This window comes from Verruconis gallopava, assembly GCF_000836295.1.
Source record: "Verruconis gallopava strain CBS 43764 unplaced genomic scaffold supercont1.31, whole genome shotgun sequence".
In the NCBI taxonomy this organism is placed as follows: Eukaryota; Fungi; Ascomycota; class Dothideomycetes; order Venturiales; family Sympoventuriaceae; genus Verruconis; species Verruconis gallopava.
This window is the reverse complement of record NW_015622167.1, coordinates 231,865-258,690: the sequence shown is the minus strand read 5'-3', so window position 1 is coordinate 258,690 and position 26,826 is coordinate 231,865. Positions and strand designations below refer to the sequence as shown.

The window sequence follows — 26,826 nt, the reverse complement described above, 5'->3', positions numbered from 1 at the left end:
GACTGCAGAGAGAGAGAGAGAGAGAGAGAGAGAGAGAGAGAGAGAGAGAGAGAGATAAAGATCTTGGATAGAGTTCAACTTTGGATGTAGAGCCGAATGATATAAAAGTCTCAGGAAAAAGCTATTGAATGTACTGAGTGGCTCCCTATCAGCAAAGACTTCGAGAATTACTGCTGCTGGACACGAGTCGACAAGCGAGTTTATTGTCGTGAACTCGTGTGAATTACCAAAGAAAACTGCTTCAAATAACAAACAGCAAGCGCCCATAGACTGTTTGCAAGCTTCTAATATTGCGATGGTCTCATAACAGACGTGGCGACCTGACCTAAACCGGGGCGCATCTTAGCAGCCAAATCTCTAGCACAATTACGTATGACAAGAGCAATTTAACTCGCTCGAAGCATCCAACTAATTCTATTCTGTTTGTCTAGAGTACATTGAGAAGAGCACGGTCAGCTTAAAGGCGTTTGACCCACCCAGTCTGATGATGGTTAGCTATCTACATAGTCGCTGCAACAATGATACAAGATCGAAATTACTGGGCTAGTTCCAACGTTCTATAGCATAGCTTTTGGCATAAACTTCAATGCTTGCCTCACGCCCAAATCAGCCAGTACTTCCTCTGCACCACCAAGGATAGCGTCGAATTTGTACGTGCGCTGGAACATCTCAATGACCTTGCCCATGCCTATCAAGATGAGTTAGCGAAGTGCGGGAAAAAAAGGAGAGATAATGAGGCTGACCTGTTTGAGTAAGAGCACGTCCGCCAAAGATCTGGACTGCTTCATCTGCGATAGCCTCCGAGCTCCTCGTAACGTGATATTTAAGTAGCGCGATTGGGCCTCCAAGGAACTTCGTTTGCTCTTTGTAGGACATGTTGCACATCTGGAAGGCAATGGACTCTAGCCATGCCTGGTTCGATTCAACCATAGCGATCATTCTGCCGAGCCTAGAATTTTGTGTCAGGGAAAGAAGGCGCAAGGGAAAGATAACATAGAGACTCACTTTTGCCGGATGACAGGCTGATCAATGAGCCTCTTGCCAAATATAATGCGCTGATTGGCCCACTTCAAGCACTCCTCTACGATAGTGCGCTGCTTCCGAACGACGCCGCAAGCCATAGTGTACCGCTCGTGGTTAAAGTTAGCCATGATGACAACGAATCCATTGTCTTCCTGCCCGAGAAGGTGGTCCACGGGGACCTTGACATTGTCGAATTCGATAAATGTCGTACCGGCTGCTGTGGAATACGAAGTCTTGATCAATTTTGTAGTGACGCCTTCTTGCCTGGGTACCAGAATGACAGAGTATCCTTTCTTTGTCCGGCAGGCGGTAACAAAGTAATCGCAGAACACGCCATTGGTGATCCACTTCTTGGTGCCGTTGATAATGAAGTACTTCCCATCAGGCGTCTTCTCAGCAGTGGTCCGCATACCGGCAACGTCCGAGCCCGCAAAGGCTTCAGTCACAGCCAAGCAGACCTTCTTCTTGCCGGTCAACACTTCCTCGTTCAACCTTTGCTTCAGCTCTTCGTTGTGCAACCATTCCTGAATGGCAGTATGTGAGATCATCATGCCAGCAAGATTGCCATCTTGAAAGCCTCTAGCATTCGACCTGCTGAATTCCTGCGCGATGATAAGGTCATGTAAATAGTCAAATTCCTCTGGCTCCACAACACCATCCAGCAGCTTCCGACCTTTCAAGTGCTTGCCCGGGCCCAGCCGCATCGCGAGGAGGTTCTTTTCGGCCATCTTATCTATAAGCTCCTGGCTGATGTACTTGCCGTCCGCCTCCCTAGCCTCTGCCTCTGGCGTGACCACCTCATCGACAAACTTCCTCACCGCCTTCTGAAGCCGTCGATGGCTCTCCTTGTAGTATGGGCTCTTGAACTGGGGGGTCAACCACAGAGGTTCGGCGTACGGGACGGGAGACAGGTCTCCTGCATTCTGCTCAATAACTTCTGGCGTCTCGCCCTCGATTGTGCCAAGGCACAGTGTCTGGTACTTCTGGATGACTTCTTGCCGATGGAGGTTGTAGAACGCGTCGGTGGCATCTTGACCGGCTACTTGTCTGAGGACTACACTGCCGCCGGGATGGCCATCCTGAAATTCGCTCAAATCGTAAACCTTGTGGTCTATGATGACCCAAAGATCATCCTCCGTGTTGTGCTTGGCTACTTCGGCGCGCGTGAGGGGTGCCATAGTTTCGGTATGGTTCAATTGGGTTGGGATGAGACGGAGGGCAAGTCTCTGCTTCAACACAGCATAAACGAAAGGAGGGGACTTTGCGCAGTGCCCGAATTTTATTTCCAACTGAGCTAACTTGAATCTCGGCACTTTGCAACGACGCTGCACCGCATTTCTCAAAGCAATGTTTAGTACTACGGGAACATACCGAGGTTTACTATATCGGGATGCTGATTGGCTTATTCTGTGGATCGGAAGCGAACGTCCTGGGCAACTGAGCCGCTCCAAGGTTCGCAGCGCTGACAAGCCAGTTCCCATTGGCTGCCCCCGTGTACACGCCGCAATGCTCTTCGCTTCTTCTAAATACCATCTTCGGAGCTGGCATCTTGGGCTACATATGCTGTTCGAACACGGAATGCGGGCACTGAAAAGCGTCCCACGTCCTGCGGTTCCGCTACTGCTCCGGAAAGGGGTAAAAGTGTGACTTCGAAAATGCTCTCAACCGGTCCTGTCCCCCAGGCAGGTGAGATAATCGCATAGCTCGTACCCAACTTGCTAGAGCTCATTGCTTGTGGCCGAGAGCTCGAGCGTTGAATCGCATAAATTCAACGCTTAAGACTGGAGTCTTTTTGCCCTGCTTGACATCCGTCTACGACTCTCTTGCGGAATGACGCCTGAGGCGCTCTTTGCGACGACAAATCTGGACGCCTTGAAAAGTCTGTTGCGTAATGGGCTGTCGAACCTTCGGAGCCGTGAAAACTCCCAATCGCATTATATTTCCGCCCATAAACAAATCGACGACTTATGATATGCACACAGCCGAACGCCACAGCGCTACCCCGAGTGCTGCCAGGATGGCTGCGACCTCATCCTCGTCCAACACCAGCTAACGCCACGTCCCAAAACGGCGCGCGGTGAGCTCCCACTTTTGAAAGAAAGGCTACGAAATTGTTGCCTATTGTGAACGCCCCATATATCTAGCTCGGCCAGATCATAGTTGGCTCAATCGCCGAAGCATTTCTCTATTCCTGTTGCTCTGCTTTTCGAAGTCTGTCGAACTCCAGCCTACTCTTCATCCTTGGGATTTCTAGCCTTGGGACACGTCTTCAAATACAAACGCCACGCACAACGAGCAGAATTTTCGAGATTGCCTTTTTCAAGCAGCTGAATTTCGGGTTTCAATATGGCCATAGGTGACATTGCTGTCACTATTGGCGAAAGCGTCTCCAGCCTTGCACGGTCGTGCAAAGGCAAGATCGTACGCGAAAAGCCATACACGGAGGACGACACGAGCGAATGTTCGGATCATAAATCCGAGAAAGCTGTTAAGAAGGCCCCTACTGTGGACCCAACCTTTGGATGCGACGCCGCCATCAAGACCTTCTACGAGGGCAAGAACTCGAATGCCAATTACTTCGACTGGGTCGAAACGCCTCCAAAACAAGTGAGCAAGAAAATAGCTAAAGCCTACGATCGAGTCGCAGTCAAAGTGTTAGTGATCCAGCCTTTGTGTCGTTTCTGACTTCATAATTGACCTTGAGCTAGCTATAAAGTTAAGGACCTGGAAAAACCGGTGGTCGGAGGGGCATTTGCCCTTAAGTATCACATGATTGAAGTTCAAAGCCCAATTCTCGTTGGAGCCTTGCGGGATATCATGAAGAAGGAGGACGTCTACCTTGAGCCTACAGAGACAGCCACGTTCAAACATCCATTTCGACCACTTTGGTTCCGCTTTGATGAGATTGCCTCGCTTTGGCGTAAGACAGCAGAATCCCAGCTGAAGTCCCACCTTGGAGTTCTCATGAAAGTGCTCAACGATATATTTGGCGGCGTCCAGACGCATCTCAGCAATCTCCAGAGCAGCCAGTTGATCAATTTCAAATATTCGTGGATGTACTTCCCAAAAGATTCACTCGTTTATTCACCCGATAAAGACTGTGAGCGCATTTGTAAGGTGGTCGATACAGAGATCATCACAGATCAAAGAACGAGAAAGCACCTGATAATCAAAGCAGAGGAGCTCGCATTTGACGGCGAAAGCTTTGCCTGGAGAGACACGATCCTCGACGTTCCCGCTTTCGAGGGCAACAGACCCATCAGGGAGCTGGATCATTTTCCGTTATCTTTTGCCGAAGATCCGGACGAGATTAAATCCAGGCTAGCAGAAAGAGGAAAGAAGGTGCTCAAGTACCAAGGATTGACTTACTGTGAGTACGATGGCTTGGGCTTATTTAACGAGGAAGCAACAGGAACCAGGAATGAGAAACACAACGTGCGTTCGATGGGTTCGAATTCTGTCTTTCGGGTTTGCTAAGGCTATTTCTCTAGGTATCGGGTCGTATCCTCATAGATATTTATGGTTACGAAAAGCATCACGAGGCGTTGAAACGGTCTTCAGGTCAGGACCGGGACTCCAAGAGAAGGAAAAACCGAACAAAGCCACAGCCACCACAGCAGCAGCCTGTAGATCTTTTCAACAACACTATTCCGATGACTACGACGACAGTGGCGACAAACGCGGTTCAGATTGTGGATGACAAGGCAGAGCATCATTATATCAAGCGTTTATCGGAAGCAGACCAGAAAAAGAACGAAGAGGAGATGTTGGGTAGGCCCCATGACTTGATGTTCTTATCTCCGATATTAAAGGGCTATGCTTTGAAAAACAAGCTTTGGCGTAAGTTATAGGTTTTTGGTCACTTTGTTTTCCCAAGTTACTAATTTTTTGGTAGTAAGTTTCTATGTCGATGACATTCGTTCGATCACATGGAATGATGATGCTTACGATCATCTGGTGTACGATGAGAAGCAGAAAGACCTGGTCTTATCGTTTGTTGAGAACCACAAGAGAACAAATTCTGGGCTCGAGGACGTAATCATGGGGAAGGGACAGGGCCTCATTCTCCTGCTCTCAGGACCTCCCGGAACAGGTAAGACATTGACGGCCGAAGCCGTGGCGGACAGGACACGTCGGCCACTATACTACCTACAGGCAGAAGATTTAGGTATCAACGCTGCACTACTTGGCGCGAACATCAAAAAGGTCTTTGAGATGGCAACCGAGTGGGATGCAGTTATCCTCCTGGACGAAGCAGACGTGTTCATGGCTGAGCGCAACCCAAATGACATTGCCCGCAACGAGCTGGTTTCGATCTTCTTACGCGAGCTGGAATACTTCCGTGGCATCATCTTCCTTACAACTAACTTGTATGAAACCATCGACACAGCTTTTCGGTCTCGCGTGAACATCCATTTGCTCTTCAACCCACTGCCACCCTCCGCAAGGCAAGTACTATGGAGAAAGTTTTTGGAGCGTTTGCCACCCATGCGATGCTCAGAACGGAGACCTATTGATGGCCTAGAAGAAGAAGACCTCAAGGAATTAGCGAAGTGGGAGTTGAATGGAAGAGAGATTAAGAATGCCATCAAGACGGTGAAAAGCTGGTGCGACGTCAAGGGATACGAGATAAATCTCCACAGATTAGAAAGCGGGATCAAGGTGACGGCGCCTCAAGGAAAGAAAACGGAAGCTGGAAGTGAGAATAGCCTTTATGATTGAGGGTGTATGTACTCTCTAGCTGCTTGGCACGGTTGAGCAACTCCATCAGCGCTTGCTGGCTGAATGTCAACCGAGCGTGGCATTAATCAGCTTTCCCGATTTTACCATATTAAGTAATAACGGAGACCGAAAATCTTTCAATCAACGATCTCAGCGATGCTCGTGGTCATACTTTTAGGTCAATATCCTTCAGGATGCAAAGTCTCCCACGCTCTCACTACAAAAACTTTCGCATTGCTCACAACGCGCTTCGTCCACTCACTCCACGCTGCATCGAATTCCGGTCCTTGAAAGAATTGCTGGATATCATCGGTCTCATGTATAGCGACATAGTTCGGTGGTTGTCCTCTGGTTACCCCGTCCACACGCGGGCCTAGCCTGTAGCGTTGGGAGCGTCGATATCCCGGTATTTTGTGGAGAATGTCTAGGTGTTCTTGTTCGTACCAGGCGTTGTAGTCATCTTCGTCCGAGGGCTCACATTCGACGGTCACGATGAACTTGGGGGGGACTGTATACGTATCGATAAGAATAAAAACGTGCTCTGGGGAAACTTGGTGGATTTCTCTCACCCTCTCCGACGCTGTCTGGGTCGTAGTCCTGGATCAACTCCCAGTTTCTGGCATCGAAAAGCCCGCTCTCAGCGTGCAATTTTGACTCCCAAGGCAACATGTCGCTGACGACGGGAATCTTGAGGTACTCTTTGCTCTTCAAAGCCTCCTTGTACTTCGTCCGGTACGATGCGAGATACGGCAAAGGCTCCAATGGTTGCTCCTGATCGACGCCCAGCCATTGCCTTTCGTGGTGTTGCCTAGTTGAGCCAGGAAAGTCTAGCGTCTCGCGATAGAATATTGCTCGCGTGGCAGCTCCTGACTTGACCAAATCAGGTACGTGTTCTGTCGTGTACCACTTTTCGAAGAGGTCGACGGGGCACTTGACAGGCTTTGAGTTTACCCAGAGGAGATATGGCTCAACAGGCATGGTCGGTGTTGATCGCTAGGTTTGAGCCTGATGCTAAGCAGGATTGCTTCATCGTTAAGCGCGCTTTGACTCCGGGAATTCAGTAGTATATAGCTTGTAGTTCGGAAAATCATCATGGTTAATCATTTCCGGATCGTGAGCGGGGGTGTTTGAAGATCTTCTCCCACCGTGCGAGGACGGCATTCTGACGATACAGCCAAATGCTGCAACAGGGCCAGAAGACATGATTAGCACAGTTTGCGAGCCATCTGGTTAGAATCCCGTGCTTTTCTCACGAGATTCCTACACAAGCACCTCGACGAGGTTGCATGATTCTCAACATGCGAAGGTAGATGTCTTGAGAAGAACAATATAGGTAATAAAAGTATGTAGGATCTATGAGGGATTTTCTTCGGTCCAGATTCATGATTTATGGGCGTCGACTCTTCCGGAAGAACAAGGCGAAGAGCCTGATCAAGTGATGCTGTGTCATCAGGACCACGCGAACAATGCGCTCGATAAGAGCTCGACAAAAAGCAAGGCTGACGTATAGCAGAGAGCGTCCGGTTGCCGACCTTCACAGGAGCGGTCGCGAGCGCTCTAGAGACAACGATATGGACGTGTGGATTGTGAAAAAGTGGTTGTTGTCTTCTTCGGGAAAGCGGTTCTATGCGGCGAAAATGGTGACGATCGCTTGGCGTGCATGATCATCAGAAATCTGGGGAACATGCTCATCCTGGCTCGAGAGTGCCATATAGCCAGCACGTCGCTGTCTCAGGTCATTGCGGTAAAGCGCCTTTGCGACTGTTTGGAGCTCGAGCTCCGTCTTCTTTCTCGTCTCACACTTTTCTGCTCTTCGCAAGTGATACCCTAGAACGTTTTCCTATATTCCAAGCCGCGAGCTTGCGACGTCCTGCCTGGCGACTATCAAGGTGATGGACCACGTATACGGTCCGCGGCAAACAGCTAATGATTCTTAAAGACGGCTGACGCGGTCATCTCGGCCATCGACCCAGTTTGTTCCTTCCTCAGCTCCTACTGCAGCCTACGAGCCTCCTGCGACGCCGTTCCGTTCCTCTAGACGTATCCTGCCCTACGCCCGGCAAACATCTATTTAAGGTCGACCGGCTCAGAACAAGCTGTCATCGGCAATCCATGGCTTCAAATGGCCATATACAAGACCTTCAACATTCCGGTATGAAGAAGCGCTCTCATAGTTCAGATCCACCCCGCACGACCAAACGGCCAAACTCTCAAGATGGTCATCTCTCAATAACACCAAAAGCAGTAGGACAAACTGCGCCGCGCCTGATATCAACCATCAAGACCGCAGACCGACAGAACCGCGTCGAGAATGAACGCAACCCGTTTATCCACCCTCCAAGGGGATATGACGAGCAGTTTGATGCCACACGTCGGGCGCCTCTCTACACGCCATGCAAACACTACTGGACCACGCAACGCAATCAGACCGTGTTGCCCGACAGTGGAATCACGGCTCCGGGAGAGACGTATAGGCTAGCTTGCTTCTGTCAACATTGCTTTTCTCATGTGGACATTCAAATTCAGCATACCTCGCAGCCATGTCCCAAGCAAGACTATCCCTTACACCACTTTACGAACTTCTTCCGCGATGACGAACACAACGAGTGGTATCAAGCGCGTTGCTCCGGCTGCGCGGCTCAGCTACGCATAGATTATAGGTGGCCTCGCCTGCGACCAGCAGACATTGAACTCCTGACGAGCCCCGAGAAGCTGCAGCAACGGCTGGAGGCAGCAAAGGCGAGCGACCCGGACCGTGGACATACTAAGCCGGCTGCCCCGATTGAAGTTCTTGACGCAATGTCGTCGTATCTTAGGGATTCATTTGACTCCTCGGACGAGAAGAAAATCCCGAAACTAAATCGCCGTTTTGTCACATCCTTCGGTCAGGATTGTAACAGCCTCCTTGCATCGATGGGATTCAAGGACATAGGAGATTTCTATATGCTTCCTCGACCCGAACCAGAAGATCCCTGGGCGTGGAGTTTGAGAAAGCAGCTTGAAGACACTCAGGAAGAGCTTTGGGCACTGATGAGACAACTGAAAGAACAAGATCCTAGACTTGAGCTTGAGAAACTAAAAGGTTACAACGGAAAGATGGAGCCATTTGATGAAGATGCACAGGTGTTGCTTTCAACTTTCGAGTACGAAAAGAGCAAAACCACACGCAGAGCGCCGACCTTGACGCTGGAAGAGCAATCGTGGTACGCTGGGCTAGGTGCTCTGGGAGATTTCTCAGATGAGCTCATATCCTTTGCCTTTGACCGTCAAATGGCTACGGACAGCGCCAACATGCCGTACTACTACGACTGCTTGACGTCCATTGCCAAGAAGCGCAACTCCGAAACCTTGGACGTGAAATTGGCCTTGCTTGCTTCAGAAGGGTATTATGGGAAAAGCGATATTGTCAATGCGTACAAGTATTTTACGCTGGATCCACGACAGGCAGCAGAGCTCACGGATGACTATATCCGTGGAGTGTTCGAGAGCCGTCTCGGCAGTGTTGCTAAGAGCGCAGAGCCGGAATGTAGGGAGAAGTTGAGGTTGATCGGTGTTTCACGAAACAGCCAAGCGTTGCTTGATGCCGCAGATAATGGTGAGTGATATCCTTTTTCTCTCTCTCTTAGTTGGGTTGATATTGGACGCTTGAGCACCTACACGACCACTTGCGTCTAATTGTATCCGATCCCCCAGTCCGGCAGCTTTTGCACCTGGCTCTTCCTGGACCGCAACATATAACCGTCCTTCTGCTTCAACCAAGATGCCATAGTTTGCGATGTTCTGGCGCCCCATTTGCTTCTGCTGAGCACTGCTATTGTCAAAGCCTTCTTTATGCTGGCTGTTGATAGTTGTGCTGTATTCACTGCTGAACTATTGACATCATGGAGGCCTGGATATTAGAGGCATAGCTCCGTACACATATGCTCCAGTCGCTGTCGTCGTTTCGTTGGGACACATGCGGAGTGCTAGAGGTATGCTTTATCACTCTACCTGGACGTGCGGCTCCGATCATAACTGTCTTTGCTATTCTCGAAAATTTGAGTGAAAGACATGTGATTAGAGTAACTGCAGGTATATCACCGCTTGTGAAAGCGATGGGCAGTCTCTCCGTCAACCGCACGGGCCTCTGCAGTTCCTCATCATCGTACGGGTCTTCAGCTTCTCTCACATTTTCTATTACAAACACACCAGGCTACAGTCATGGTCCGCTGGTTAGATGAAGAGCTTGACGAGGCTCCATCTGAGTCTTATAGAAACAATTACTTTTCATCAATTGTGGCTGGTCCCTGGTGGATCCTTGCTGACTCTTCGAAAACAGAGATCACTGATCACCACAGCGCATTACGGTTCTTGGATTCAGCGTAAGTACATTTCCAAAGCGCTGAACGCAACTCAAATCTCCTTACCATCTACTCGCAGCTTTGGTGTAGATAAAGCCTTTGAGATTTGTCATGAGTATCAAGAGGGATGCTGACATCAGAATTAGCTACAACGAGAATGCTCAGTACCAAGACGACTACATCATTGCTTTAGCTGGAGCGAAGAGAGCCGAGAATGACTCTAATGGCAATCAAGAAAAGGTCTCCAAGGCCATTGAATTGATCGCAAATCATCGAAACAGTGAAGCTCTTAAAGCCTATCTAGCTACTGGTGAAGCAACAATTACTTCCGATGACGACCAACTTGCTGCTGCGTATCGCTTCTATGGTATTCAGGATCGGACTGCAGAACTTGAGATTGCTGTGCTTCAAACACAACTCAATTTAACCCTGGAAGACCCCAATGAGTCTACGGAGCGCAAAGTTCAAGCCGCACAGTATTTCAGTCTTCTAGAAAAGCACCACAAACCTGCGCCTCCACCGAAGATGGAGGCCGACTACAGCAAACCGATTGGTCTCATCAACACCCGTAACTACTGCTACTTGCATTCAATTCTTCAATTCCTCAATGCGATCAAGATTTTCCGCGACACCATTCTAAATTTCGAAGAATTTAAGCAACCAGTTGAAACAGCTGACATAGATAACCTCGGCAGGCTTGCCGGAACATACATTAGAAAGCTGCATGTGGAAGATGGTCACGAACTCGTGAAGCAGCTGCAGCAGCTGTTCAAGAGTCTCGAACAGGCTCCAGGACCTCATGTTAAAGCAAACGAAAGTTTGGCCGCAGAAGCACTAAAACAGCCGCCGAGCGTGATCCCCCTTGACGAAAACACTACTCCTGTCGCTGAGAGCAGTAAATCCTCCGATTCTGCTGGCAACGATTCCGAGGCCGTGCAAGGTGACGAAACTTCGAGTGATGTCACTCTCGTTGGAGACCCAATCCTAACACCTGACTCTGACGCGGACGACCAGCAAATGATCGAGAGTAGCGAAGAAACTGGATCTGAAAATGCTCTCGCAGACAAAGATAAGAAGAAAAGTAATAGCAGTGACGATAAGGCAAGCCCTCCTAATCGTCCACCACCAGTTCCACCACGTCCAAAGCAAGACTCAGATAAGACCAACACTACTCACTCTACCCCTCTCGAAGAACAGTACAGGCAGCAAGATGCTCATGAAGTCACGTCCAAGATAATTCAACGCACCATCGCAGCTATAAAGCCCACACGTATTGACCCCAATGGCGAGCGCGGTGACCGGATCCGTGACCTATTTTACGGCGTTTTACAGCAGCTCTGCACGAGGAACACAGAGAAGAGAGTAAGTTTTGAGCCAGACTACGATCCATGGCAAATGCTGCACTTATCGAAAAAACCGAAGGACGTACAAGAGGGACTCGATATTACATTTGGCCGTGATCAGATCGAAATTGGCGGAGGAGAAGTAACACGATATACAGTGATCAAAGTGGCGCCTCCAATTCTTCAGTTGTAAGTACCATCCCTGGTAAATTCTTTATTACCGCTGTGACAACAGCTCTAGGCACTCCGAGAGAAAGGCCTTCTGACTTCGAATCATAGGTACCTTCAAAACCGCGAAACGGTGAAGGATGAGAAAACCGGAAACTTTCGTAGCGAGCGCATTGCACATGATATGGAAGTGAATAAAACGATCAACCTCGACCGCTACATGGAAGTCAACAATCAGGAAATATTGCCCATTCGAGAACATTCGTGGGATCTGCGAGACCGCCTAGAGCAGATAGAGATGTCTCTTGGGCTTCGCAAGGTCAAACTTAAGAAACAAGGCAAGATCGGCAATCAAGTGATAACTCTCGATAGCGACGAAGCATTCACCGCCCTTGGTAGCATTATAAAGTCTGCAAGGTCTGAAGGAGAGAACGGTCTTATTGACGTCCGTGACGAAGAAGATTACGACCTTGAAAAGCTCCTTGAAGACGAGGCCAAGCTTGACGAAGTATCAAAAGATGAAATGAAGAAAGAATTGCCGGAGATCCGTAAAGAACTTAACGCTCTGCCACTTGGCAGATGTGACACGGACGCTATGAAGTACCACATTTTTGCGATCTTCATGTAAATTCAGACCCCCAACGTCAGCAATGATGAATGTTTACTTACCATACCTAGGTATTCCGGCACTGGCGCTGCTGGCCATTGGTGGATCTATATCCGCGACTTCAAAAATAATGTTTGGCGCTCGTACAATGACAGCCATGTAAACGTCGTCGATGAGAACGAGGTTTTTCAGAAACGTGACCCGAAACAAGCGGGTCCACAGATGATTGTTTACGTTAGAGATGACCAAAAAGACGAGTTGATTGATGCGCTCCACCGCGTTAAGCCTGAGGGGGGAGAGTGGGAAAACATTAACGTCGACGGTGATTCTGCTTCAAAGGGCAGGGCTGAGCACACTCAGACTGCGGAAACTGAGATTAAGAGTCTCCTGGAGTGATCTGGTCAGCGAACCTGGATTAAAACGGTCATAACGTGTACTTATTCTGACCTTTGGTTTCTTCAAAGTGAGCCTTTATGGCTCAAGACACTGGCCTGCTATGTCGTGCTTTATTGATATGCGGATGGAGACGTGCAAACTTTTAAAGAGATTTGAGAATGGCGTCACGAAGGCGCTTTCTGCATCTGATTGTATTCCTTCAGCAAGGATGCAACACGTGTATCATTAGCAAGGCGCATAATAGAGATTTGCATTTCTTTGAACGCTTCATTGCTAAATTTTATTCTCCTTGCCATATGCTAGTTAAATTCTTAATGAGCAGTGTTGAGACCGCAGCACATATGATTGCATTTGGACTATCGGATAAGGCGCGCTGCGAGCATTCGATGTGTCGAATATCTTGAGCTTCACACGAATTAAGCTGCCGGGAAGGATGGCTCTTTCACTTTCGTGCTAACATTTTCATTTCTTTGTATACAATGCTGACAAAAATAACGGCGGAGCTGGCCACCCAAAGATGTAAGTGGTATCAATAGGAGCATCGATTTGAGCGACCTGAGACTCGGCTAAAAGGACCATCGAAGACCCATTGTCCGCCATTTCTCTCTGAACTGAAATCTTGTAAAAAAATTTGATTTGATGATGTCCTAGGTGGCCTCCCTGGAGATAAAGTTATAGACCTCGACCGTCGAAGTAGCGTCCGATGAGCATTGGTGACTTCAAGAGGCCTTGACGAAGTTTCGAAGATTCTGAATAGATGAGAGGATCAAGCAGGACTACCAATGGTGACTCTGCAGATGTTTCTACGGTTCCAAGACATGGTGATTGCGTTTACTGGGAGGCATTGACTACCATTTCAATCGATGAGGCCTAGCAAATCTGTCCAACGCTGTGGCACACATGTCCCCAGGTAGCCATCAATTGCTTCAGCGACTACGTTAAACAAGGATTAAAAACATGTTAATATATTCAATATATTCAATAGCCATTGTGCTCTTCAGCTCTGCTCTTGCTGCGCATGAAAAACGCAGCATCGCGCTCTCAGCCGAGAGGGACACGTCAAGCTACACAGCCACTGGAGCCACAATTTCCTGTTTCGTCGAGGATGAAAGTGGGTTGCCTTGCTCTTCGCCCATATGTAGTCACCAATGCTCCTACACTCATGTTTTTGGTTTATTTTCTTTTCGATCTTGCGGTTTACTTTGGCAAATTATCCGTACTACGATCAGATTCCTATCCAAACTGAGAGGTTTGGAGAAAATACTACAGACATGGCACAACTTCAGGGTGGTCATGAGGAATGCAATGGATACAGGACTGTTGCTTACTTTGTCAACTGGGTAAGTTAGACAATCTCGACTCACTGTGGTACGAATTCACTTTTGAGCATTTGAAATGCCCCAGTGCTCTCTTCACCACAAATGAGTGGCGAGCTAACACCTCTCTGAAGGCCATCTATGCGCGTAATCATAACCCGCAAGATTTGCCGGCTGACAAACTTACCCATGTTTTATACTCATTTGCAAACGTCAAACCAGATTCAGGAGAAGTCTACCTTACAGACTCGTGGTCTGACTTGGAGAAACACTATCCAACGGACTCATGGAATGACACGGGAAATAACATGTATGGCTGTCTCAAACAGTTAAACATTCTAAAGCGAAAGCATCGCAACATGAAAGTACTTCTTAGCATCGGAGGTTGGACTTATTCGAGCAACTTCGCTGCCCCCGCAAGCACGCCTCAAGGGCGCAGCAACTTTGCGAGGACTGCAGTGACCCTCGTCAAGGACATGGGTTTCGATGGAATAGACATTGATTGGGAATACCCACAGGATGACAAGCAAGCTCGTGATTATGTTGAACTGCTACGGTGCTGCAGAGCCGAGCTCGATGCATACCAGCGCAGTCTGCCGCCTTCCCATCACAATCGACCTCCTCATTTTTTGCTCACCATTGCTGCTCCAGCAGGCGCCCAAAATTACGACAAACTTCACCTCAGGGAGATGGCAAACACTCTTGACTTCATAAATCTCATGGCTTATGACTACGCTGGTTCGTGGGATCAGACCGCCGGGCACCAGGCAAATTTCTTCCCCGACCAAAGAGACCCCAAATCGACACCTTTCAACACAGCAAAGGCATTGCAGGACTATGTCCACAGAGGCGTCCCCCCCAATAAGATCGTTTTAGGAATGCCACTCTATGGGAGGAGCTTTTTGGCCACTGACGGGCCAGGAAAGCCGTATAGTGGGACAGGTGATGGAAGCTGGGAGCGTGGCGTATGGGACTACAAGGTAAGTGGCGTGTCAGAGTAGAACAGAAGAATCGAGTACTTTTAACTAAATTTTTCCTCTTAGGCTCTGCCTCGTCCCGGTGCGCAGGAACATTACGATCGTCAGCTCGCAGCTTCTTGGAGCTACGATCCCTCGACCCGGGAAATGGTGACATACGACACGAAGCCTGTAGCTGAGCAGAAGACGGCTCTAATCAGGGATTGGCAGCTCGGTGGAGCGATGTGGTGGGAGTCGAGCGCCGACAAGTCAGGTGCTGACAGCCTGATCGCAACCGTGTATTCCGGCCTCGAGAGGTGCGGGAAGATTGAATACAGGGAAAACGAGATCAACTATCCGGTCAGCAAATATGACAATTTAAGGTCGGGTTTCAGTGGAGAAGCATGACGACTACTTATGTTGAAAGGGCAAAAATTCTTGACGAGTTGATGAACCCCGAAAAGAAGCAATCATTGATTTCGATTCGTTATCATGACGACGATATAACTACACATGTAGGTAGCACGTTGAGATTTTCATCAAGAGCAAAGCTGTTCGTTTGAATCGTTCCATTATACATTTTGGTGACGATAGTCTTCTCTACCTTCAGCAGCTCTCGCCGCGCTCCTTCGCACGTTTTTCTTGCTCTTTCTTCTCTTCCATGCCAGTATCACAATGGACAAGGATAGAATCAGCGCTCCCACTTGAACAAGGCCCGCATACCAGCTAGAGGTCTGGATGTTGCAGTAGGAGTCGAACGACACGACGTCTTTGAACGTCTGCTGCAGTGCTGACGCGGGTCCACTGCACGTCCAGCCCCAGAGATCGTTGTGCTTGCCATCCTCCGTGATTTCCTTTTCGTACTTGTAGATGGCTGCAACAACGATCCACAAGACAAGCTGGCCAACGATTTCGATGGTTTGGATCGTAGTCCCGATGGTGTCGATCCTGTTCGCGGCGCGGATGCTCCACAGATAACCAGTGAGCACGCCTAGGTGCACAAAGGTGGATGCGACGGCCATAGAGAAGTACATGTATGTCGGCCAGGACTTGGTTTTGAGCGCCCACGCACTCCTTTCAATCGTTCCGCCTTTGCCATCTGGTGCGGAGCGGATTATGCCCCGAGTACTCAGGTACTTGTGGAGCGTCATGGTGATGGGCACGAGAGCCGCAATGGATATAAGTGCGGCAAGGACACGCTGAATAACTCGCAGGACTCGAATGCGGCGTTTGAGTCTCTGATGTAGCCGTCAGCCCTGTGAATTTGGTACCTACGTGCTCAGCGACTCACACTATCCGCGTAGCTAAGCTGCTGGTGCTCGTCGTACCATGCATCGTTTTCATAGTTGTTTGTCACGATGGTGAGGGGTTTTAATGAACTGCTGCTCCCTTGGCTCATGTGCCCGTACGGTCTATACGGTCTGTACGAGCCGTCCTCTGCCAGACTGCTGTAGTAACTTGCTGCGGCCATTCTTGGATTGACAGTGACCAGGGCTTCTTATTTTGAAGTTCCCCACCAAGGCAAAAAAAAGAGGAGAGTGGAAGCAGATATCTGGTTGTGAGGAAGCTTTTAAGACCCTGTTTCAAGCGTATGCAACTCGTATACTGCATGCACCTGGGGCCAAGACGGACGGCGTGATTGTAATGAGCGGAGGTTGGGGAGCTGAGTCCAGATCCAGCCAGCAAGCTACGTGAGTTTTCAGCAGGCAAGCAACAACCGTACGCATATCAAGGACAAAGAGATAAAAAATTGGTCAAAGGATCAGTGAGAATGAACTCACGAGTTTGTACTGCTCGCACATTTGACAAGGCACAGCAATGTGTATACTACCGGCAGGCAGTCGCAGGGAATCTCACCCTGATAAGCAGCTGAAGGGCCACCAGATCTGCACCAAACACGCATTTTGCCAATAACCTGGAAGAGGAAAGGCGCTGAATGCCCAGAATATCACAGGGCTGAGGCTCAGACCCGTCCATGCTGGGCCATGATGGCAGCCAATCGTGGCACGCGAAGTCAAGTCAGGATGACGAGCTTATTCATCGACGGCCGTGGTGAAACGGAGTTCATTGGCCGTCCAGAGTAAGCAGAAAGCACTACGTACTGGTGTGAACGGGAAGCGCAGTCGTTCCAGCTTTGGTGGCGCAAGGATTGCATGCATAGCGCAACGCACTCCGCCAATATGTACGGTCATTGTCGAGGTTCAATAACTCTTTGTCGGCAGGATGCAAGAGTAAGCTGCAGCGCGGGAAGGGGAGAAAAATAGAGGGAAAAAAAAAAAAAGGAGGAGATTTGCCAAAGTTTGGGCTGGCGAGGCCCCAGAAGAGTAAGCCCGCGCGAGCAAGGGCCTGCTCTTCTTTTTGGTCTTCGAACCGTCGCTGGCTTGCTCAACTGCAGACAACCAGTCGTAGGATTCGTCCATCATCTTGTCTTGCGAGCTGCGCGCCAGCAAAGACGACGTTTCATCATCCCAGTACGGACCTTGTCAACCAGGTGCCCACTGGAAACGATACCCCGTCTCCAGGGTGGCCCAATCTCCTGTTCCATTTTGCTACCCGTGGAGAGACTTTCCGTGCTATTTTAGTGGAAGCTGTCGTACGAAATTCCACTGCTTCTTTGGACGTCGCTCCCCTGCTGTGGTCGTTTACCTCGACGTGGAATTTTTCCTTACACAAATGGTTGGCATACTCTGGGTTCAGGGGTAGAAAAAGACATGGAAGACTTCTGCTCTGCTTGTGTTCTAGCACAGGAGAACGGCTTACCGTCTATATGGACTCCTTCCCACAGCAAGAAAGAAACGATTGCGATGCTCCATACGCCCTTGATCTACATTCTCAGCATGCAACAAACCGTTTCGACGGGAAAATTTTTCTTTCATGCCGCCTCAATCGCGGAAGTAACGAAAGAGGAGAGCGGACATGTTGCTAGAGACAGTCAGATGCATTGTTGACAGTATTGTGATAACACGATGCATAGATATCTAGTATACATTTCTGAAAAACCGAGTTCGAATTCTTAACTGTCTCTCAAGGAAACACTTCGTGTCAACGTAAGTATGCGAGATGTATTTGTGCAAAAGGCTCATCCTGCGACAGTATGCTATCTGTGCGTTGAAGACCGCTGCGTTATTCACACACCGTGGACCTCAAACGCTTTGTGAAATAGGAGGACCATGAAGTTAATGTTTGAGACACGACCATGTATCAGTGCTGGTTCGTGCCTCCGTTCTGGTCATCTGCTTCGGTTCCTGCCTTATATAGCAAAAGCGATCGCTGTGATGGCGACAAGCAAGCCGAACAAGTTAACAGGAACAACAGGGCTAACGTTCACGGTCTGTTGCTCAATCGGAGACGCTATCCGACCTGTGTTCGAGGCTGTACTCAGCGCTGGATAGGCAAGATAGGAGCCGTTTCGCGTTTCCGGAGGACTACTGCTCGAGAGATTGGTCGTCTCCGTGTAGGCATTTAAGGTAGTGATGTATGCTGTCACATTGCTGGGCATGATCGCGGCGAAGGTTCCAGTCGTGATGCTGACTGTTTCAGTGGGCCGTGCATCAGATGCTGTGATCATACTAGCGTTCCCGCGGGCTGGGAGTCCCAAAATCGAAGCTTGCTCAGGTGACAAGGAAGGCGAGTAGTCTGGAGGCAAAGGGGTGTACTCTCCTGGAGCGAAGCTGCCTGTGACCGCTCCTTTGCTGAAAGCCGGAGCTCCCGACGGGAAGATGGAGGACCAATCAATGTTAGGGTAAGACGAAAGTGCTGGGAAGGAAGTAGGGAGTGAGTACGCCGTTGGCCAGGTGGTTGTAGTGGTGGAGAGGGCACCACCCGTATTTGGCTGGTCGATATTGAAGGAGCTAAGACGGGCTTGGGAATAGGTGAGCGGACAGATCGTGGTTGTTGCCCCTACAGTAGCGGTGATGACGGCCTGCGTGCGTCCGTTGCGGACCGGGCAGTTGGTCTCCCAGTCAGGGCAGCCCCAGATGGTGATGTGTTGCGTGGAGTAGACTGTAATGGGAGCAATGGCTGGAATCTCGTCCACGACGACGACTGTGGTGCGATGGATGGGCGCTGTTCTCCATCAGTACCCTGCCTTGTTAGAGAATTTTCCACTGGAATACCTTGATCCTGTGCTTGAGCGTGGCCGATGCTGAAAGCCATTATGGCGACTAAAGTTGCTGCAGCCTTTGGACGATGCATTGCGAGCATGCTTTCGGCACTAGGTGGAGCGCCGGGAACCAAGGGGATATTCTCTGAAAAGCGAAGACGTAAGCAATCAAAAAGAACGGTAGATGAGAGTTTTGTAGTCGATGGGTTTTGCTGATGGATAAAAGGAAAACAAGAAGATGATCAACGCCGGTTTCTGTAGCCACCACAGGCCGGCTGACTGCCGAGGCGGTTGCGATGCACGTCTACGCGTAAACAGAGCTTTGAAGCGACGTCAAGCAGGGAGGCGCTGTCTCTTGGACCCGAAGGCAGCCAGGGCCGCCGCTGTCGTGGATTGCCGCTGCCGTGCAAGCACGGAGAGACGACAACGCGGTCTCATCCTCGCCATACACGGGGCGATGCTCGGGTGACCAGTAAGAGGCCTATTATGCCTGGATATGCAGACTCATGCGGGCTGACTTTTGAGATTCGAGATGATGATGCCGCACGTTCGTCTCCATCTCGCTCTTCGGGGCATTACCGCCTCCAGGACGACGACGACGACGATGTTGACTAAAGAGGGCAAAAAGGGGGGTAATGCCCGCGCCCCTCGTTCCCGGACTCTACAACGCAATCGACTTTCTGGAAGGCTCCATAAAGAGCCAGACCTGCGCAAGGGTTGTAATACGTGTGTCGGCCACACTGTCGACCGCCCCGCTCGGCTACATGCTGTGTTTGCAGCCTGGCTGTCGCACAGGCACAGCGTCAGTTTGTCTACCGGGCACGGGGCTTGCTGTCTGCGTACGCCGGTGGAGCGACGACCTCTGGATGTCTTCCCCTCGCTCCCTCTCTCGGCCTCCGCCCCTGGGTGCCCGAGACATGGTCGTCCTGTCGCCAGACGTTGTCGTGTTCCTGTTGTCGCCGGCGCCGCGTCACAGGTGTAGCACAGCACGACCGCCTCCGACTCGATTACTCCAGCGTCCAGTGACTGCCACTTCGACGCTCGATCTGCTCTCGCTCTCTCCTATTGCGGAAGCCATCACCCGGGCAACTCCTTCCTGCTTCGCGTGACTTGGATATGGGCCCGTGCGGGCGGTCGATAAATGTCTTCGTCTCTGCTGTCTCGCACAATCCTTTTTCCACCTTCTCTCTCTCTATCTCTCTGTCTACAAGTCCAACAGGCTCCATTTTCGACGACGCATACTTTGCTTCATTCTCACAGCATCTACATCCACGGCTCGGATACTGCAATCAGCTCTCAGATTACACACCCATAGCTCACGTACGGCAAAGGCGGTCACTGACAAGTATCTCAGATGGTTGCTAGCCGCTGACTTTGACCACAGGAAAACCTAAAAGCAACTCCCAAGATGCTCGCTCACGCCCTCGTCGCTCTGCTCACTGCCGCTACTTGTACAGAACCCACTGAAGTCGCTTCTCATCATGTGCTGTGCTATGTGTGCTAATCTTGAACGAGTCACAGTGACGAATGCTTCGGCTATCAAACTTCGCAAAGAGGTGGACGTGATCCCTCGTTGGGCTGCTGATTCTCCTTCTGGAACTGGTAAGTTTCAAAATCCATGCGATGTCTATTCTACGCCCACTGATGTCTCTTCTTCAAGTCACGGTCACGGTCACTGAGCCCTGCTCCATCGCTGGCGTGACCACTGCCCCTGCCCCAGCTACCACACCAACTGTTGAGGCTCCACCCCAAGCTGGCACCACTGCTCCAGCTTCCGCCCCTGCCACGCACTTCGAGCCTCCCCCAGTGGCTGCTTCCATTCCAGTTTCTGCAGTTCCACCTGCTGGCACTGAGGTTCCTACTGCTTCAGGCAGTGGCGCTGGCAGCGCTCCCTCTCCCGTGTCTTCCACCGCAGCTGCTAGGTAAGATCATGTTGCCTCTGCTTTGTCTACCTTGTAAACTAACATCCTGTGTTTTAGCAGCTCCGCTCCGGCCCCTTCCAATGTCAGCTCTGTTCAGACCACGACATCCAGCCATGTCGTCGGCACCCCAACTGGTAGCGCACACCCGTCCACTACCACCAGCTCTGCAACCACCCCTACTGCTACCAACGCTGGTGCCGCCAACGGCATGGCCGGACTCGCAATTGCAGTTATGGCGGCTAACATCGTCTTTGGCGTTGCTTGAGCTTTCTCTCATCTTGACCTCCTACATATTCATGAACTCTTTTTGCTGTACATTGATGCCTTTGCTCCCTCATGTACGATGTGGCTTCCTACAGGCAATGATGGAGTCACGATTTGCATTGGGTGAGATCTGGCATAAAAGGAGCAGCAAAATGTGTGAAGCATTTCATCATCACTCTACCATGAGCATTTTTTACATATTAATCAAAGCGTGGTCACTATGTTCTCACGGACAACATTTGTGACTCTGTGATTCATGGCGATGCAAAGAACGAGAAGAAAAAAAAAGAAAAAGAAAAAGAAAAAAAAAGGGAACTCGGGATGAATTTTTCCTCATTAATCCAGTAGATAGCAGCCAACGTGCGCGCTACACGTAATACACGGACTAAAGCTTGTCTTGATTGTGAGCTACTCCATGTTACTTCACTGACGTAGTGCGTGGCTAATCTGGTGCCCAAATTGCTTTCTATATTGGATGCCCTGCTACGTCCGAACATAGTTTGCATTGACAGACAATTTCCTTCGAAGCAAAAAAAACTATTGGCATTTCAGCGAACAGTGTTTGACTTCGCTTAGCGTGGTAGCTTCGTGCGCTCGGTTAATGGCTACCTTTTCTGTCGTCAAGTAAAAAATGCTCGGTATTCTTTGTCACTGTGTCAATCCCGACAAAGACATGCTAAACATATTTTCTTGCTCATGAAATTCTAATCGGCCCCTTGCGTCGTTATACGCGTTTTCAAAAAATCATTACATTCATCCATTCCACTAGACGTTTGCCGCCGTTTTAACCTAGATGCTCAGCGTAACGCGACGCAGCGTATTTGAAAGTCGATGTGGTTTTTGACAACGACTCGATGATACGACAGGATACGTCGTTTAGTACATAATCCTTATCTTTTGATCAACAAAATCGCATCACATTCTCAGATTCGGACAGCAGTTACTGGTAACTAATGATATTCATTCGTATCGGTGAGATCATCATCTTTATCAAATTCGCATCTGGTAACCACGTTCAGCAGCATCAGTATCGTTCAATGAGCCATCTCCTTCTCTCTGGTTCGGGACGTAATAACCGTCTTTGTTCACTCCTTTTCATGACCATGTAGGTTCTGACCATACCGGCGGGTAAAATGCTGGCTAAGACCTGGTCCTCTTCTAGCGCTTTGAGTGCATCCTCCAGAGTCCTGGGGAGCGGCCGTGTGATTCCGTAACTCGCCCTGCCTTCTTCGTCGAGGTGGGCTGGGTTCTCTGATGCAGAACTGTCAGCTTATATTCGGTGGAAACGTTGATAGCCCGTCGCTGCGAGAAAAGAGATGGATAGAAGAGAAGTGCGTCTTACCGGGGCAGTCCTTAATTGTTTCCTCAACCTGCTCGTCCATACCACGCAAGCCTGCGGCCATGATTGCGGCGAGGACGAGGTACATGTTCGCGAAGCCGTCGATGGCCCGTATTTCCCACCGATTTCCAGCACTCTTCCTAAGCGGAACCTCCCTGTTTTGCGTACCCCAAGCAACCCACACCCCACCGGTCCAGGAGTCCTCGACGATGCGGTCGTAGCTCTCACTCTCGGGCAAAGAGAATGCGCACAGCGCTTCCATGTGGGCGAGAACTTCGGCCCAGAAATGTGTCCCTTTAGCCTGCAGCTGCTCTTCTGAGAGATGGTCCGAGTTCAGAGACACGTGAGCATGAGCTCCTGAACCGGCGCCGGAGAAGGGCTTCGGGTGCAGCGTCGCACGCACGCTGTGCTGCTCCGCGACTATAGCTATGCACTGACGTGCTTGGTAAAGCGTGTCTATCGCCTCAGTTGGTGACAGCGGCGGTAGGATGAACTCGTACTGACCCGGCGCAGATTCTGGGTGCATGGCCTGTATCTGGATGCCGATGCTCTGCAGCGCGTCGTGAATCTCCATGGTGAGAGGTAGTAATTTCATCCATTGTTCCGCGCTCAACGTGCCCCAGGCATGCGTTGTGGTCAGACACTCATATTCGGACTGTTCGCTGTCGGACCCTCGACGGAGGAAAACGCATTCAATCTCGAAGCCCACAAGAAGCTCGATGGAGTGTTTTTCTAACACCTCTCTTTCTAGCTTTTTGACGGCACAACGAGCACACTCCGGTATTGGGTTGCCTTCCGTGTCGCAAAGACACGACATCACCGTCGCTGCAGGTCGTGGGCTACCGGCCGCAGGTTTCAAGGATTTAAGATCTGGCTCTACGCATACGATGCCCGTAGTGTTCACAACAGGCGTAACGGTGTCGTCTTGAAGCGTTCCCAGGTTGCCTCTTGAAATCTCGATACGCTTACCTGCTTGGATCAGCTTTTGAAACTCGATCGCAGGGTAGATGCGGTGCCTAATCGTGCCCATCCAGTCAAGCCACTGAACAAAGACGAAGCGGATTTCCTGATTAAGCTTCACGAAGCTGGACCAAATCCGTACGTCGTATGTAGATGTGGATGACTTCGGTGCGCCGCTCGGTTGAGTAGCTTCCCTGTTGGGGTCAATAACTTTGGCATACGGCATCATTCTCTTGTCTATCGCTGTGCCACCATCATGCAACGGATAATGCAGATTGTAGAGGTAATTAGCGTTATTGAACAATATAGCCGTCACTAGGCCGATCGCCTCCTGCTCGGACAGATCCTTCTCTCTCGCAAATCCAGTGACCACTTCCTCCAAAGCTTCCCGAAACTGTCTGTTGGCTAGCCAGTATGTTTCTGGGAAAAGATGTCCATCCGTGCTCCACAGCAATTTGGAGAATGGGACCAGCTCCAAGGACTGTCGTAGCACTTTCACCTCACCATCTCGCGACAGCATGGGAAAAACTTCGCCGAGGTCAAGGTATACGTTTTTGTATGCCATGGCCAGATACCCGGCTTCTCGCGTGTACGGATATGCGGAGTGCAGAATCACAAATGGTACTTCGGGATACCGCTCAACCAGGGGCTGTAAATAGGCCGGATTGCTCTGGAGCAGATCGATATCGGTGTCACCTAAGCCCGCATGAAATTGTATCGGCTTTGAGAACGTTCCCTTCTCGTAACTGCTCGCCAGCAGCTCCAAAGTTTTCAGCACTAGAAAGTCGTTGACCGACTTACTGTCAACGCGGTATCGTTTACGCTCAACGCACCGTGCGATGTACGCCTCGAAGCTGGGTCCAATCTTCAGCAGTGCCCTTTCGTAGTCAGGCTCGATGTTTAGAGACTCGGTGCTACGGTAGCATATTATGCTCTTGAAGCCAGCTACCTCGGGGTCTTCGATCGCCTGCTTGATCTGGATTTCGAAGCGCTCCGTGAAGAGCAAATACGTGTCCGCCATGAAGTCTGCAACAGCAAGATCTTCGTCCTTGGCGTTTCGAGTCAGCTCCGCCATGAGACTCTCTGCAAGGGTTTCAATCCTGAGGATGCGCTTAGTTGGCGCTTCCGTGAACTGGTCGTGGTACCTGTAGTCGTGCATGATGCTCGGATCGAGGAGACCATCGTCCATTAGAATCGAATATGTGCCCTGGAGGCAGCTGCGAACAAGACCGTCATGATCGCGCTCTATCCATTGATGGCGCAACTCCTGAAGCCGGGCCCAGTTCCACTCTGTGTCAGGCCCATCGTAACTGTACAGGTCCCTGAGCTGGGTCAACGCCCGCAGATGCGAAAGAGAGAAGTATGCATCGGACAGCGCCGGGCCGGCCGCCTCGGTGGTTATGCTTTCAAACGGGTGATTCGCATATTCCGACGGCAGCAATAAATTATGCGCGTGGTTGTCAATAACCTATGGTCAAATCACTTAGCCTGACACGACAGCCCCTTAGCAACTACGTGAACGCGTACAGGACAGGTCCGTATGACATGGCGCAGTTGCGGGAAGTCAGCCATCGTGTCGCGATCTAGCAACCACCTGGCGTCTGGCAAGATTTATAACGCGTCAGTATATCGAGAGACAAATGGCATTGATCGAGATCACGACACGGCTCCACTGAGGTAGCTTCACGGGTAGCAGTCAGAACGGGAAAGGCGGGCGGAAGCTTGCGCCATAACTACTTTAAGTTACCTTGGCGTGATTACATCACCAAGTGTGCATATGTCAATGTCTGTGCGGAAGATCACGGGAACGATGAATGGTGCATAAGTAAGATCATAAACCTGCTTAGTTCATTATATGCTGTCTTGACTGATGGATTGTATGGTTGTTCTCCTATCCCCTACCCCTGGCTCTCCTCTCTTATCTAGCCAGCATTTGCTTATATCACATGATACTTGGTATGTGCTTAGACTGACACACCCCCGATCTGGTAGGGTACACTACCAGATCTTACTCAGTCTATTATCTCTCATTCATCTGCTTCAGCATCCTTCATCAAGTGACCAATTACCTTGAGACCATATGCCTCTCTGAAGCTACTAAACTTGATCTTCGGCAACGCCTTTGTTAATCCATCTGCTGCCATCTTCACTGATTCCACCCAGATAACCTTGATATGTCACCTCTATACCTCCTAACACAGCTAATGGTTATAAATATCAATATGCCTGAGACACGTGTTCAATACAGCATTCTCCTTTATAAGTAGGCTGATTGTCTGCTTATTATCACACTAAATTATAAGTACTATATCCAATTCCTTATCTAGTACCTTTAGTAACCTAGCCATAAATATTGCTTCCCTTACGGTTTCTGAGATAGCAAGTAACTCAGCTTCTGTGGTTAACATGGTCACTGTAGGTTGCTTTGTCGACCTCCATACAATTAATCCTCTATAAAGTTGTATAATCACCCTTATGAACTCTTACGATCAGTATTATCTGCGTAGGATGTATTACTCGCTATCTGCCACCCATCGCTTGCTCAGTTACTATCATACTTAATTACTAGGTCTCTCATATTCTTCAGGTAATGCAATACCTGATCTGCTGTATCTTAATGCATAGGTCCAGGTCGTGTATTATACTGGGCGAGTCTTGATACTGCGAATGCTATATCTGGTCTAGTAATAACAGCTATATACTGGTGTTAGGAATACTTTCCCGATACCGACTAGCTTCACTAATGTAAGCCACTTCGGAAGGGTTCAGCTTCCTAGAGCAAGGGAACAATGTATAACCAGAGCTTATTAAGGAAGGAATATAATAAGATAGTTATGTTTATGGCTTAGAATAGTATGAGCTTCAGGAGTATGAGAATGTATTCAAACTAACTACTAGCTATGCTAGACAGTTGAATTACAGTGAGCGTAGACCTGAGAGTAGCCATCCTTATATAGACCTATTTTCTGTTCCTCATGACCAAGTCTCAATCGCTCCCGATGAGACTCATGCATACAGTCTCATCTGCCAAGGCTGAGACTCGTGCAGAAGTCTCACATGCCAAGACTGAGACTCGTGCAGAAGTCTCACATGCCAAGACTGAGACTGCCACTTGGCATTGCTTGGCAATGACCCATGTTACCCTGGCTGTACTGACAAGTACGCCGTAACAACTGGATTAACCTGATCTTTCGCTGGTACCTTTTAACTTCTTTCTTACTTGACTTGTCATGATAAATGGGTAGTTCCTCCTGGCTGATCAGTACTATAACCGACTGCCTAGGTTCTTTACTATCTGCTAGCTTGAAGATCTTATTAATATAGGATACTTATGATAGTCATAGCTTCTTCTGTACTCGGTCTCGGAT

General features: G+C 49.6%; 9 protein-coding genes across 13 annotated transcripts; 4 read left to right on the top strand and 5 right to left on the bottom strand.

Annotated features, from left to right (window-relative positions):
• Positions 1 to 268: 268 nt before the first annotated feature.
• Positions 269 to 2,360, bottom strand: PV09_07662 (uncharacterized protein). Its single transcript, XM_016361462.1, has 3 exons — positions 1,006 to 2,360; positions 744 to 949; positions 269 to 688 (listed from the first exon to the last, which is right to left on the bottom strand). Exons 1-3 carry the CDS (start codon positions 2,199 to 2,201, stop codon positions 558 to 560), a joined length of 1,533 nt encoding a protein of 510 aa, XP_016210788.1. The 5' UTR covers positions 2,202 to 2,360; the 3' UTR covers positions 269 to 557.
• Positions 2,361 to 2,719: 359 nt separating this feature from the next.
• PV09_07661 (uncharacterized protein) lies at positions 2,720 to 5,949 on the top strand. The gene is made up of 4 exons (XM_016361461.1): positions 2,720 to 3,677; positions 3,732 to 4,458; positions 4,515 to 4,863; positions 4,919 to 5,949. The coding sequence occupies exons 1-4, from the start codon at positions 3,370 to 3,372 to the stop codon at positions 5,743 to 5,745; spliced, it is 2,211 nt and encodes a 736-aa protein (XP_016210787.1). The 5' UTR covers positions 2,720 to 3,369; the 3' UTR covers positions 5,746 to 5,949.
• PV09_07660 (uncharacterized protein) lies at positions 5,734 to 7,328 on the bottom strand. Its single transcript, XM_016361460.1, has 2 exons — positions 6,315 to 7,328; positions 5,734 to 6,253 (listed from the first exon to the last, which is right to left on the bottom strand). The coding sequence occupies exons 1-2, from the start codon at positions 6,721 to 6,723 to the stop codon at positions 5,925 to 5,927; spliced, it is 738 nt and encodes a 245-aa protein (XP_016210786.1). The 5' UTR covers positions 6,724 to 7,328; the 3' UTR covers positions 5,734 to 5,924.
• A 95-nt stretch (positions 7,329 to 7,423) lies between these two features.
• On the top strand, positions 7,424 to 12,877 carry PV09_07659. Of its 3 annotated transcripts, XM_016361459.1 has the most exons (7): positions 7,424 to 7,634; positions 7,685 to 7,897; positions 7,991 to 9,340; positions 10,064 to 10,106; positions 10,232 to 11,617; positions 11,708 to 12,220; positions 12,275 to 12,877. In XM_016361459.1, exons 2-7 carry the CDS (start codon positions 7,858 to 7,860, stop codon positions 12,597 to 12,599), a joined length of 3,657 nt encoding a protein of 1,218 aa, XP_016210785.1. In that variant the 5' UTR covers positions 7,424 to 7,634; positions 7,685 to 7,857; the 3' UTR covers positions 12,600 to 12,877. The 3 variants fall into 3 exon arrangements, with proteins under 3 accessions (XP_016210785.1, XP_016210784.1, XP_016210783.1); XM_016361458.1 differs by having other exon boundaries at positions 7,685 to 9,340; XM_016361457.1 differs by having other exon boundaries at positions 7,424 to 9,340.
• Positions 12,878 to 13,737: 860 nt separating this feature from the next.
• PV09_07658 (uncharacterized protein) lies at positions 13,738 to 15,433 on the top strand. Its single transcript, XM_016361456.1, has 3 exons — positions 13,738 to 13,939; positions 14,050 to 14,895; positions 14,959 to 15,433. The coding sequence occupies exons 1-3, from the start codon at positions 13,748 to 13,750 to the stop codon at positions 15,277 to 15,279; spliced, it is 1,359 nt and encodes a 452-aa protein (XP_016210782.1). The 5' UTR covers positions 13,738 to 13,747; the 3' UTR covers positions 15,280 to 15,433.
• PV09_07657 (uncharacterized protein) lies at positions 15,327 to 16,772 on the bottom strand. The gene is made up of 2 exons (XM_016361455.1): positions 16,163 to 16,772; positions 15,327 to 16,109 (listed from the first exon to the last, which is right to left on the bottom strand). The coding sequence occupies exons 1-2, from the start codon at positions 16,340 to 16,342 to the stop codon at positions 15,444 to 15,446; spliced, it is 846 nt and encodes a 281-aa protein (XP_016210781.1). The 5' UTR covers positions 16,343 to 16,772; the 3' UTR covers positions 15,327 to 15,443.
• Positions 16,773 to 18,121: 1,349 nt separating this feature from the next.
• On the bottom strand, positions 18,122 to 19,026 carry PV09_07656 (uncharacterized protein; the record flags this gene model as incomplete). Its single annotated transcript, XM_016361454.1, has 2 exons — positions 18,122 to 18,936; positions 18,987 to 19,026. 2 exons carry the CDS (start codon positions 19,024 to 19,026, stop codon positions 18,122 to 18,124), a joined length of 855 nt encoding a protein of 284 aa, XP_016210780.1.
• A 1,157-nt stretch (positions 19,027 to 20,183) lies between these two features.
• PV09_07655 lies at positions 20,184 to 21,469 on the top strand (the record flags this gene model as incomplete). 2 transcript variants are annotated; one of them, XM_016361452.1, is made up of 5 exons in its annotated part: positions 20,184 to 20,293; positions 20,358 to 20,424; positions 20,495 to 20,575; positions 20,634 to 20,895; positions 20,953 to 21,469. In XM_016361452.1, the coding sequence occupies exons 2-5, from the start codon at positions 20,382 to 20,384 to the stop codon at positions 21,158 to 21,160; spliced, it is 594 nt and encodes a 197-aa protein (XP_016210778.1). In that variant the 5' UTR covers positions 20,184 to 20,293; positions 20,358 to 20,381. The 2 variants fall into 2 exon arrangements, with proteins under 2 accessions (XP_016210778.1, XP_016210779.1); XM_016361453.1 differs by having other exon boundaries at positions 20,358 to 20,575; positions 20,953 to 21,160.
• A 385-nt stretch (positions 21,470 to 21,854) lies between these two features.
• On the bottom strand, positions 21,855 to 25,136 carry PV09_07654. 2 transcript variants are annotated; one of them, XM_016361450.1, is made up of 3 exons: positions 24,986 to 25,136; positions 22,502 to 24,926; positions 21,855 to 22,410 (listed from the first exon to the last, which is right to left on the bottom strand). In XM_016361450.1, the coding sequence occupies exons 1-3, from the start codon at positions 25,028 to 25,030 to the stop codon at positions 22,184 to 22,186; spliced, it is 2,697 nt and encodes an 898-aa protein (XP_016210776.1). In that variant the 5' UTR covers positions 25,031 to 25,136; the 3' UTR covers positions 21,855 to 22,183. The 2 variants fall into 2 exon arrangements, with proteins under 2 accessions (XP_016210776.1, XP_016210777.1); XM_016361451.1 differs by having other exon boundaries at positions 22,502 to 25,136.
• Positions 25,137 to 26,826: the final 1,690 nt, after the last annotated feature.

Excerpts from the sequence above, each read along its gene's own strand:
- PV09_07662 (XM_016361462.1), bottom strand. The coding sequence starts at position 2,201 with ATGGCACCCCTCACGCGCGCCGAAGTAGCCAAGCACAACACGGAGGAT. Across the intron at positions 950-1,005 it reads CAGCCTGTCATCCGGCAAAA|GCTCGGCAGAATGATCGCTA; the intron begins GTGAGTCTCTAT and ends ACAAAATTCTAG. Across the intron at positions 689-743 it reads ACGTGCTCTTACTCAAACAG|GCATGGGCAAGGTCATTGAG; the intron begins GTCAGCCTCATT and ends TCATCTTGATAG.
- PV09_07660 (XM_016361460.1), bottom strand. The coding sequence starts at position 6,723 with ATGCCTGTTGAGCCATATCTCCTCTGGGTAAACTCAAAGCCTGTCAAG. Across the intron at positions 6,254-6,314 it reads CCCAGACAGCGTCGGAGAGG|TCCCCCCCAAGTTCATCGTG; the intron begins GTGAGAGAAATC and ends ATACGTATACAG.
- PV09_07661 (XM_016361461.1), top strand. The coding sequence starts at position 3,370 with ATGGCCATAGGTGACATTGCTGTCACTATTGGCGAAAGCGTCTCCAGC. Across the intron at positions 3,678-3,731 it reads GATCGAGTCGCAGTCAAAGT|CTATAAAGTTAAGGACCTGG; the intron begins GTTAGTGATCCA and ends ACCTTGAGCTAG. Across the intron at positions 4,459-4,514 it reads CCAGGAATGAGAAACACAAC|GTATCGGGTCGTATCCTCAT; the intron begins GTGCGTTCGATG and ends CTATTTCTCTAG.
- PV09_07654 (XM_016361450.1), bottom strand. The coding sequence starts at position 25,030 with ATGGCTGACTTCCCGCAACTGCGCCATGTCATACGGACCTGTCCT. Across the intron at positions 24,927-24,985 it reads ATGTCATACGGACCTGTCCT|GTTATTGACAACCACGCGCA; the intron begins GTACGCGTTCAC and ends ATTTGACCATAG. Across the intron at positions 22,411-22,501 it reads AACAATTAAGGACTGCCCCG|AGAACCCAGCCCACCTCGAC; the intron begins GTAAGACGCACT and ends GTTCTGCATCAG.
- PV09_07657 (XM_016361455.1), bottom strand. The coding sequence starts at position 16,342 with ATGGCCGCAGCAAGTTACTACAGCAGTCTGGCAGAGGACGGCTCGTAC. Across the intron at positions 16,110-16,162 it reads AGCTTAGCTACGCGGATAGT|AGACTCAAACGCCGCATTCG; the intron begins GTGAGTCGCTGA and ends CGGCTACATCAG.
- PV09_07658 (XM_016361456.1), top strand. The coding sequence starts at position 13,748 with ATGCTCCTACACTCATGTTTTTGGTTTATTTTCTTTTCGATCTTGCGG. Across the intron at positions 13,940-14,049 it reads TTGCTTACTTTGTCAACTGG|GCCATCTATGCGCGTAATCA; the intron begins GTAAGTTAGACA and ends ACCTCTCTGAAG. Across the intron at positions 14,896-14,958 it reads GTGGCGTATGGGACTACAAG|GCTCTGCCTCGTCCCGGTGC; the intron begins GTAAGTGGCGTG and ends TTTTCCTCTTAG.
- PV09_07659 (XM_016361458.1), top strand. The coding sequence starts at position 7,858 with ATGGCTTCAAATGGCCATATACAAGACCTTCAACATTCCGGTATGAAG. Across the intron at positions 10,107-10,231 it reads TTACGGTTCTTGGATTCAGC|CTACAACGAGAATGCTCAGT; the intron begins GTAAGTACATTT and ends CATCAGAATTAG. Across the intron at positions 11,618-11,707 it reads GCGCCTCCAATTCTTCAGTT|GTACCTTCAAAACCGCGAAA; the intron begins GTAAGTACCATC and ends TTCGAATCATAG.